The sequence below is a fragment of the Leucopleurus acutus genome, assembly GCF_964270905.1.
Source record: "Leucopleurus acutus genome assembly, chromosome: 5".
Lineage (NCBI taxonomy): Eukaryota > Metazoa > Chordata > Mammalia > Artiodactyla > Delphinidae > Leucopleurus > Leucopleurus acutus.
Genome location: NC_139147.1, coordinates 95,242,993 through 95,254,494, shown reverse-complemented (window position 1 = coordinate 95,254,494; position 11,502 = coordinate 95,242,993). Strand labels below are relative to the sequence as shown.

At 40.9% G+C, this 11,502-nt stretch overlaps 1 protein-coding gene across 1 annotated transcript in view; it reads right to left on the bottom strand.

The window, feature by feature from the left end:
• Positions 1-1,683: 1,683 nt before the first annotated feature.
• Positions 1,684-11,502, bottom strand: part of PLD1 (phospholipase D1) — a 201,959-nt gene continuing 192,140 nt past the window's right edge. The window contains exons 25-26 of the mRNA XM_082839881.1: positions 6,666-6,783; positions 1,684-5,053 (exon numbers count right to left, since the gene is read on the bottom strand). Of these exons, the coding sequence (XP_082696007.1) occupies positions 4,829-5,053; positions 6,666-6,783 (343 nt within the window). The 3' untranslated portion in view covers positions 1,684-4,828. The remainder of the gene's footprint in view (positions 5,054-6,665; positions 6,784-11,502) is intronic.

Sequence of the window (11,502 nt, the reverse complement as noted above, 5' to 3'; positions counted from 1 at the left end):
TTCAGAACAAAAAAACATGTGATTTTTCATTCTTGAAAGGACTTGACCTTGTTAGAATAAATCTATTGTAGAATGCTGGGCTCTGGGATAGGGAGAGTTGAAAACCTTGCTTATGGAAGAGATTAGAACTCACCCAAATCTGTTTGGTTGAGGCACCGTAATTGGACATTCTTTGCTCTCTCTAGAGGAAGGATCAGTAAACGTTTCTTAAGGACGGCAAGTATTCTCAGATTTGCAGCTCATTTGGTCATGAGGCATGTAAACAAATGGACATGACTACATTCAAATAAAACTTTATTTACAAAAACAGGAGGCCCAGCCTTAGTTTGCCAAAGCCTGCCATAAGGGTGAGGCTAGGGCCTGAGCTCTGTCCAGAATATCTGAATATTCTGAATGGATGGATGTTCACCAGCAAGTATCTGGTTTTTGCATCAGAGACATGTACTCCAACTGCAATACTTTGGTATGAATTTTTAGAATGGCTGAGGAGAATATCAGTACCTTTGACTCAGACAATTTTATGTGAAGAATCCAAGTGGAATATACATTAGGAGAGCATGATGTTACATTTCCTAGTGCTGAGCAAAGCTAGTACAACATTCACTTAAGTGCATTTATCTAGAATAAAGCAAACAACTAGAGCTGCTAGGGAATAGGAAAGAGTAATTAAGTCTGCCTTTTGCTTGGATTGCAATCCCAGTCTCTGATTTTAAAACTTAAAAGTTTAAAATGATTAGTGTGACAAATTTCCATTTATCTTACTTTGATTACTTTTTAAGTTAAAATTTAATACTGGTATAAAGGAAAAAAGAAAATAACCTATAATATATTAAGCCAAAGAATTTTTGTTTCCTTTAATGAATCCTTCCACTCTGCAGTCAAGGCCAATAATATATCACATGTGAATTAAATGCCACTAGGAATCATGTTGTGGCATCTGCCTCCCCCTAAACATCATGCGAATCCATCGATTCTTCACCTGCAACTTTTGGATAGAGGGCGATGAATTCCTTTTCCAGTGAATTTCTAGATTCAAGAATTTCTCAAGGCCTATGCCTGGTAAAACCCATTTTAAACCTTCAAGTTGCTAGTAGTAATTGACTTCAGAGGATCTTCTAAGGAAATAAAATTGTATTCCTAAGCACACCGAAAATCCTTTAGCGTTTGCTCACTTTTCATAGATGGGAGAATTGAGAGGGATGAGAAGACATGAAGGGCCCTCTTTAGCCCCTCTCCAGAGGGTGACCGGCATCTGAAAATGCTCAAGTGCCACATCAGATCAGAGATGCTAAAAAGAACCACCACCTCTGTTAAAAAATGATAATATTTTGTCAATCACTTAAAAGTGTGAGCTAAACTGAAGATTTATTTTAGATGCCTAATGTTGTTTTTTCCCAGAACTTTTTCTTGTCCTCTAAAATGGTTTCCATAATACGGAAGGGCTCTGGTTGGGGAAAGAGGTTGAAGGAATAAGGAATGAGGAGGGGCAGAAAGACGTGCAGGATCTCCATGATGTATATAAAATCTGTTCTGCCTGTCGTCTTATATCTGCAAAAAGACTTCCTGGCTTACTGCCTTCACCTGGAAGACTGTTAATTCACGATGTGTTACAATTTCCCAAGTTATTACATAAGAGATTAACTGCTTCTGGTTTTGACTACCTAGAGACAAAATTTTCTTCCAAACATGCTATTAAAATATAACCAATGTTTTGTTTTACAATATGTCACTCAGTTATCTAATGACCAGCTCTCTGTGATGCATTACAGCTGAGAATGAAGGCCATCCCACTGAAGGGTGAGTCCCTGAGTGGACACTTGCTCCAGAGCAAATGCCTGAACCCGACCTGCTGTGTTTAGTATCCTCCAACCACTAAGCTTGGCCAATCTGAATAGCTTTAAAAGGCCATGACCACTTTCAACCCTTCACTTCTTATAATCATAGAATTTTTCCTTCTAGAAAGCAAAAATTATTACAGAGATTATCAGAGTGTCAGGTACAGCACTTATAGGCATTTCAAAAGATTATAGTCAATTTAAAATGCTGAACAGATTCAAAATAGCTTTTCAAGACTGAATCTCTTGCATTTTAATGTTTATATCAGACATTGCGATGTTAAAGATAAATTATCTGAACTTCTATTAGGTAGTAATGGTGTCAGAGAATGATGGGTAATTAGGCCATATGGTATATATCCTGTGTCCACGGCCCATGCAATTTTTGCAGAATGCTGCACTATGTAAACGCTACTGCAAAGCAGGCAATTATGGCACTGTATTTTCCATAGAATCCACCCAAATAAATCTTGCAGCCCCTCTCTTTGCAGATGAGCATCTTGCCTTTAAGAGGATGCAGTAGAAAAGAAACTTGCTAACAGTTTCTTTAGCAACAGCAGGAAGATTTCTTGTCTGACACTCCGTAAGTTTTTCATTTCATTAGCTGTCTCCTCCACCTCCTTTATTCATCCGACAAACACGTACTGAGCACCTCCTATGAGCCAGGCACCGTTTCAGGCTTGGGGGATACACTAAGAACAAAACACAGGAAAGTCCCTGCCCCATGGAGCTTACATTCTAGTAGGGGGAGACAGACAAGCACATAAATACATAATATCACAGGGTTCAAAATAGCTTAGAGACATCCTGTCTGAAATCTACTGCATCTCCTCCTTTTGGGGCTGTGATGAGTGAAAGGAGAGGCCAGTAATGGACCAACGATGTCACTGGTCCTAATGGGTAAACTTCAGTGAGTCCTTCAATTAACTTGGGTCTCAGTTTCCTCAGCTATAAAATGGGCAGAGGTTGGATTAAGTGACTTTTTTTTTTTAAGAGAAAGGGCCCTTTCAAGAGCCAGTTTGTTGACTGTTCTACATTTTTTAAAAATTTAAAAAGAAAACATGAAAATTCCTTAGGTATTCCACATACACTCAACACTTTAAATGCCAATCTAAACTTCATAAATAGCAAATGTCTTATTTACAACTGCTATAGAATGAAGTCATTTTACTATCTTCAGCCACCATAAAAGCATATTCATTTCCATTGTTGGTTACATAGTTCCACCTCATTTGTAAAACCCTCCTGGGTATGACACTGTCTCTCTCCTACTAACCTAGTTCACAGACTTTGTGCTCCTGTTTAACCTTTTCCACTGGACTATCAGTTCTAGGAAAATAGGGATTGGGTCCTTACTCCTTTGGATGAGAGTCTGTCCAGGTAATCCATAGAGGTGTAATCATTGCACCTACACCATGTTTTATGGCCTCAGGCCCGATGGGAACCCACATTAGTTCTTTAGGTTGTAAGAATAGTTCTGCTTAATAAAATTAGAGCTATGGTGGGGGCCTCCCTGGTGGCACAGTGGTTGAGAGTCCGCCTGCCGATGCAGGGGACACGGGTTCGTGACCCGGTCCGGGAAGATCCCACAGGCCGTGGAGCGCCTGGGCCCGTGAGCCATGGCCGCTGAGCCTGCGCGTCCGGAGCCTGTGCTCCGCAACGGGAGAGGCCACAACAGTGAGAGGCCCGCGTACCGCAAAAAAAAAAAAAAAAATTAGAGCTATGGGGTACCAAAGGGTATGTACACTAACATCCAAAAAGGAGAAATGGGTTTCCAGAACAATTCACAGACTAGGATAATGTGAATTAAAAAATAATCCTAACCTCTTTGGAACCCTGGTGGAATGTTAATGTATATTTAATAACGCAAGTGAAGTTGTATGCATTTTGCAAACAGTTTTTCTTAAAGAAGGTAACATAGCTGGCGAGCTGAATGTCAAATAAGGCTCATACTCATTAACTTGGCGTGAGTTATGAAGCCCCTGATTCTCTTGAAAGACAAGCTGTATTCACTGGTTTGACTTTGAAATGTAGAAACTCAAATTTCAATCAATCCAGCAGCTAAGGATGACAGGGAATTTTACAGGACTATAAGAAATCTTCTTTTCTTATCTGGATCAGATTCCCACCAAAACGTTGAAGATTGCTGAAGGCTGCATGCTGTGTCTTTGAGTTTTATCAGTTGCTGTGTAATCAAATATCCTACACGTTTTCAAATCTGATAGGGTGGGCCCTATCAAAAGGACACATCTTATCAATGCCTTTGGATGCAAAGTGAAATCTCTGCCTTAATAACCGAATTTAATTCCTTCCTGTTGATCTGTGGTGTCAACATACATGCTGTCAATGTTGTCAGAAGTGCCTAACATGGGCTGCTGTGTAGACTAAGGTCTGTCCTGTCCTTTCAGTCACTGGAAAGGAATAAGGACCACATCCTTGGTTGGGTGCACACGACTACTCCGGGGCCAGAAGGGCAGGGGCAGGAGCAACCCATGTAACCTTAAATAACCTTGAAGCAGCATCACAACATCTTCTAGCAATAGACAATACCTCAAACAGAGCCTGTATGGACTATGAGAGGAAGGCAGGTCCAGCAGACATCAATTGCATAAGTGAGGGTCAGAGAAAAATAAGGAGGTTCAGACAACTTTTGGCAAAGTAGATCACAGTGACAGGTAAATTCTTGTTAGCAAAGAAAATGCAGTTTGGTATACATCATGGAATTTTAGTATGTGTTTAAGCTGTTGGGTATATGCCACCTAAGAATACAGTCCTTTTTTCACAGGGACAGGCAGGAGGAATTATAAAGTCCTGCTGATTTTCACTGTCCTTATATCAATATGACTACAGCCCTTCCCAGCCAACCCAAAGGGTCCAAATGTTGGATACAAGAGTGCACTGGGTCTGGCTATGGCTGTTAGGTCTCCAGAAAGTCACTGTGTGACATGTACTCTTCAGGGTGGAAGTCTTTGAGTTGCAAACAAGTATGACTCTTAAGTCCAAACCTCAGTGGGCACCATGGCTTCTTTGGTTCCAACAGAAGGCAGTAGGTTTTCTTCAGACAGGAAATAAAAGGGGAATTGTACCAAGAACCCACGGATCTTTTTCAGTTCTTCCTCAGCTCTAATGGGATCTTCCTTTGCTAAGATGGGCTTGCTTATAAAGTCTCTCAGCTGAATTAAATTGTGTACTTCATCATTGGGAAGGCACCGGAACACCTGATTAAATAGGAAACTGAGTGACAGGTTTAAAAGGAAGGATATCCCCTTTACTGAAAATACTCATTCCGACGGACAAAACCTTTGTTTTATGAAACACATATTAATTAGTTTTATGTTACAGCGCAGACCTGATTGAAGGGTTGCTTCTTTTATTTGCTACAAAGAGAGTGCTAGGTTTGCTTCCATCAAAAAAAAAAAAATCAACACAGATCCTATATCTGATCTACATAAATGACTGACCTCAGGATAAAGTCAAGCTAGTGGTAAGGAGTTTCATGGGTGATACCTTACTTTTTGGATAATAATCACCCCTGAATTTCACTGGAGGTTCTGGTCTAAAAGGAAAATTGTGTATTATATTTTCTCTAACTTTTTAATTTTGAAAAATGTTTTTATCTGTACCTGTACTTAAAGTTATCAATTGTGCATGTATATTGCTAACTGAAAATAAGTTTCACACATCATAACACTTCACACCTCAATATTTCAGCATGTATTTCTTAAGAATAAGGACATGAGCCTATATAACCACAGTACAATTCTCACACCTCAGAAAATCAATTCTATGTTATTTAAGATATGGTCCATTTTCAGATTTACCCGATTATTCCCCAAATGTCTTCTATAGCTGTTATTCCTCCCAATCCAGGATCCAAACTAGGCTGTGCCCTGCATTTTAAAAATTACATTTGAAAAGACTCCATGCACACAACCTATTTGATCATGGCCTTGAGGCCTCAGTATGAAATAAGGCTATGTAGATAGTTGTCATGTTTCATTAGAAATGATGAATTTTCTGTGCTGAGGCGACTCTGGAAGTCAGAAGAAGAATGCACTCTCACCCAGTTTATAATAGATGGTCAGTGGAACTCAGCTTGAATATTTTCTATGATGGAATGCTGGCTACTTCATGATGTAACCTGTTTCAGTGTCAGGTGACTCAACTCTTGTACACTCTTTATCATCATCAATGGACGGAACTTACCAGAAGATGCATTTAGCCTCCCTAACAAACGAAGTTGGTTTTAAAACACCTTTCCAAAATGAGAGCTGTCCAAATGAGGAAGTTTCTCATTATTAATAAGCTTCATCATTAGGATGGACACCATTTACTATATGTACTATGTGCTAAATACATTTAATAGACTATTCTTTATCCTTACGACCACCTAGTGAATGTTCCTCCCAATTTATAGGAGAGGAAAGACAGGAAGGCTCAGAACATCAAATTACTACACACATAGTTATATCACCAGCAACTGTGTGAGCTGGGCTGAACCCAAGTCTGACTCATTTTTTGATCCCATCTGCCTCTTTTCTCTTTGTCACTAGACATGTATAAAGGCTGGGTAACCACCTGCTAAGAATGCTTATGATGGGATTCTGGAATCTGAGACCAGAATGCCACTAAAGTCTCTTCTAAACAATAATCCATGGCTCTTTTTGACCCTGTTTTTTTTTGTCTACCAAGAAGTATTTTATTACACCTTGGAGGTGTATTGGTTTTTTACACTCATTAAGAATACTCTGTGCCAATAATATGCAGAAATAATTATGTGCTTTTGTGATGTGATTCAATTAAAAAAGGAGCAGGATATGTGAACCTCACCTTATCATAAATTGTAGCGTTTCGAGCTGCCGTTGAAACCCACACCTCCTTGAAGAATTTGTCACTCACTGGATCCTGAATGTCTTCACTAGGGCCAGAAAGATAGCCGAGGACAACCCTGAAATACAAGTGTCCTCCAAAATGAGTAAATGAAACAAAGCAGTTTGCTGCAGGCACTGTTTCTAATGGTACAGCAATTCAGACACTCAACCACAGAAGTCCTCTTTTTTTTAAGGAAATCAAAGGAAGCCATTAAGACTAAGTGTGTGTCTATATATAAAAAAGCCCAGTTGCAAAACAAAACAAAACAAAACAGAAAAGCCTAAGTTGTTATGATGTTTGAGACAGAGAAACACCTTCATTTTGCTCTAAGAGAGTTCTTGTAATTTGGCCTAAGAGGGCGAGAACCTTGGAAGATAGGATTAGTATTCAAAGCATGTGCCTTTCATCGTGCTGAGCCTTTCCAAAAACGATCTCAGTAAATCCTCAACAGCCTTATGAAGAAGCAGCTATTAAAAAAAAAAAAAAGTAAAAGAATAGTAAAAACAAAAGAAGCAAGTATTATTATTTTCCTTTAACTGAAAAGGGAACAAAGGGGACATGCCTGGTGGCACAGTGGTTAAGACTCTGAGCTTCCAATGCAGGGGGCCCGGGTTCGATCCCTGGTCTGGGAACTAGATCCCATATGCATGCTGCAACTAAGAGTCCACATGCCACAACTAAGGAGCCCACGAGCCGCAACTAAGGAGCCCACCTGCTGCAACAAGACCCAGTGCAACCAAATAAATAAATAAATAAATAGATCAACAGGTTAAAAAAAAATAAGAAAAGGGAACTAAGGCACAGAGAGGTCAAGTAACTCTTTCAAGGTCATACAGCTATGGGACTGTATATATATATCTGGGACTCCAACCAGGACCACCTGACTCCCAAACCTGTCCTCTTAACCAAGACTTGACTTTCCTCCCTCCCTCCCCACGCCTTCCTCCCTTCCTCCCTTCCTTCCTCCCTTCCTTCCTTCCTTCCTTCCTTCTTCTCCCTTGGGCCAAGAACTATGCTGAACTCTAGGGTACAGAAATGAATATGAAAGACACGGAGCCTCTCTGGGTGCAGTTATACTTGGTGGGTGAGATCAACAATGAATAAAGAATCACCCTCAAAAGGAATTAATTAAAATGTGGTAAATACCAGGTGTGCTTTAAGAGTGTGAGATGGGAGTAGTCGGGGAGGCTTTTCCCTCTCCTACCTGTTTGCCTAACCTTACCTACCATCTTTCAGGATTCAGTACAAGGTCACCTCTATAAAAGTTTTTATGGCTGCCTTTCCCCCTTCTCCCATTTCTCCCCGTCAGTCCTGAGAGATCTGAACTTTCTTCCTTTGTCGCCCTCACTGTGCTTCATCTGTGCTTCATTTTTATCAGAGCACCTGCAATACTTCATGCACTTTTTGCTTTTAATAGGCCCATCTCCCACTTCTAGCATGTAAATTCTTTAAGAGAACATGACCTGGCTATTCTCATATCCCCAGAGTACCCGGCATAAAAGAAGCCATACAGTAGATTGTTTGAATTGATCAAATATAAACAGAGGACTAGAAATAATAAGAAATTCTCAAGCAAAGCAAGACAAGTTTTAGAGGTCATATGTGAAAATTATAAAAGCGCTGGTACCTACATAAAGCCTGAATGTTAAAAAGCACTTCCATCTTAATCCTGGGAGGTAGATGGTACAGGATTCCCATTTTGCAAACGGGAAACAAAAGGTTGGAGGCATTCTGTTAATAGAGCTAGAATTGAAACTGAGTCCAAAGCTCTTTGCTCACATGCCTGGTAGGTTCAAGGAATACCAAAAAGGCTTGTGCTACATTGGAAATAAAAGTGGGAGACTTCCCTGTGGCACAGTGGTTAAGAATCCGCCTGCCAATGCAGGGGACACGGGTTCTAGCCCTGGTCTGCAAAGATCCTACATGCCGCGGAACTAAGCCCGTGAGCCACAAGTACTGAGGCTGCTCTCTAGAGCCCGTGAGCCACAACTACTGAGCCCACGTGCCGCAACTACTGAAGCCCACATGCCTAGAGCCCACGCTCCGCAACAAGAGAAGCCACTGCAATGAGAAGCCCGCGCACCGCAACGGAGAGTAGCCCCCGCTCTTTGCAACTAGAGAAAGCCTGCGCGCAGCAGCCAAGACCCAACGCAGCCAAAAATAACTAAATAACTAAATTTATTTAAAGAAAGAAAGAAAGGAAAGTGGGGAAATGGGTCTCAGAAGGACTTTGGCTTTTACACTGCATGAAATTGGGACATACTGCTGACACTGGAGCAAGGAGTGACAGGATCTGACTTAAATATTAACAAACGGCTGCTGGATTGAGAATAGACCGTGCAGGGCAAGGATTCCTCTCCTCCAAGAGAGGTCAGTTAGGAGTCACTGCAGTGATCTTGGTGGGAGATGATGGTGGCTCGGGTGGTGGAGAGGAAGGTGGAGAGATCAGATTTCACTGATCCAGTGGACACAGGGTGTGAGAAAAAGTGAGGCATCAGGATGACTAAAAGGGCTTTGCCTTGAGCAAACAGAAGACTGTAGTTGCCGTTAGCTGAGATGGGGAATTCTGTGGGTAGAGCCAGTTAGTGGGAGAAGACCAGGAATTCAGTTTTGAACCTGTTGGGACATCTATTAAATACACAAGTGGTGATGCTAAGTAGGCAGCTGGATAAAAGAATCTGGAGTTTGGGAGAGAAGGTCTGGCTGGAGATACACACTTGAGAACTGTCCACATATGTATACTCATAAAGCCATGTGACTTTAACTGACTTTACCAAAGTAGTGAGTATAGAGAGAGAAGAGGACCAGTGCACCTCAACAGTAGGGGAGAGAAGGAGCAGCCAGTGAGGCTGCAGAGAAGCCAGAGGATGGGTATCCTGGAGCCACACAGAGTCAAATTCAGATGAGAATGGACCATTGGATTTAACAGGGTGGAGGTCATAATATTGTTACCCTCTTTGTGTTTAAATGTGTAGATTTACATCATCGTTTTTAATGGTTGCAGAATTTCCCATTATGTGAAATTTTATTTAACCAGCTATTTTATTATGACCTTTTGGGATGTTTCCAGTTTTCCATTATTATAAACAATGCTATAATGAACATAATTTATTCATCATATATAACACTTTGTTAATTTCTATGATTATTTCACTAGGAGAAATTTAAGAATTAAAATCCTGGATCAAACAATTTGCAAAGGGCTTCCCTGGTGGTGCAGTGGTTGAGAGTCCGCCTGCCGATGCAGGGGACGCGGGTTCATGCCCCAGTCTGGGAAGATCGCACATGCCGCGGAGCGGCTGGGCCCGTGAGCCATGGCCGCTGAGCCTGCGCGTCCGGAGCCTGTGCTCTGCAACGGGAAAGGCCACAGCAGTGAGAGGCCCGCGTACCGCAAAAAAAAAAAAAAAAAAAATTTGCAAAATCTACTTCAAGAAAGGCTGTTCCAACACACATGCTATTAACCATGTGTGTTCTCCCCAGTCAAGTCCAATATTATCAGCTCCTGAAAAGGCTCAGCCAGGCTTATAGGGATAAAAGGGCATCACATTTTAGTTTTAGTCTTCACTTTTTCTACTATATAAAAATTTTCTAAAATAAATGGATCTGGCATCTGGGCTCACTAGGATTCCTAGAGTTTTATAACCTCAAAATTCTATTTCCACTTCAAATAATGTCTCCCTCAGACTATATAGGAATAACTTTCAAAAAGGTTCTAAAGGATGATGTTTGCACCTAGATGCTGCCGCTCCTTAAGAACCAAAGCAAAATTTAACCATGCCAAATTTGAAGGACAGTGCAGGTTATAACAATAAGTCAATTATAGTAATGCCTTTGATTTGGGTGGCGTCTAACCAACTGAAAACAGAGCTGAAAGAATATTTCTATGACTTTGCTTTTAAATGAGAACAGGAGGTGAGGCAATGTGTCTATCAAGTTATCAGTTAAGAGCCTGTGTAGAGAAAAAAGTATTTAAATAAGTCTATAACAGACAATGTTCAGTAATAAATTATTTTCCCTGTCAGGTTTTGTTGTGTTTTTTTTTTGCGGTACGTGGACCTCTCACTGTTGTGGCCTCTCCCGTTGCGGAGCACAGGCTCCGGACGCGCAGGCTCAGCGGCCATGGCTCACGGGGCCAGCCGCTCCGTGGCATGTGGGATCTTCCCGGACCGGGGCACGAACCCGTGTCCCCTGCATCGGCAGGCGGACTCTCAACCACTGCGCCACCAGGGAAGCCCCCCGTCAGCTTTTTAATTATAGAAATTTATACGGTAAAAATAATATGAAGTACTCTGGATGTTCTTTAGAGGAGTAAGGTTTCAGAGAAAACAAATTTGATTTTATGTTGACGTGAATGTCAATTATTTAATGTTTAATTGTTTATGCATCAGTGGGACAGTAGGAAAACTGCAGAAAATTGTTTCTGTTCTTTCCATTCCTCATGTCTATCACTGTAAATGATTCTGAGCTCTACTTGTGTGGATAATGGTTTCTGTTGAGTGATGGTTACATCTGTAAAATTTGGATAATTTTCTAGGACTTAATGAACTGTTTGGCATGCAGTTGTGACATTTAGTGCAGTACCCTGATGGTTGATCCTATTTAGAATTGATTTCACATCGAAATGTGCCTCTCTATTTCTATTCAAAAATACCCCAGATGGAAAATGGATTGAAGTTGCATTTTTTTAAGGGAGAAAATGGCTCTGCTCTAGGTCACATGTATCTTTGAGAATATTTCCTAATAAAAAGAGCTAAAGTCAACACAAGGTTTTCATGGTGCTTTTTAATGTATTATC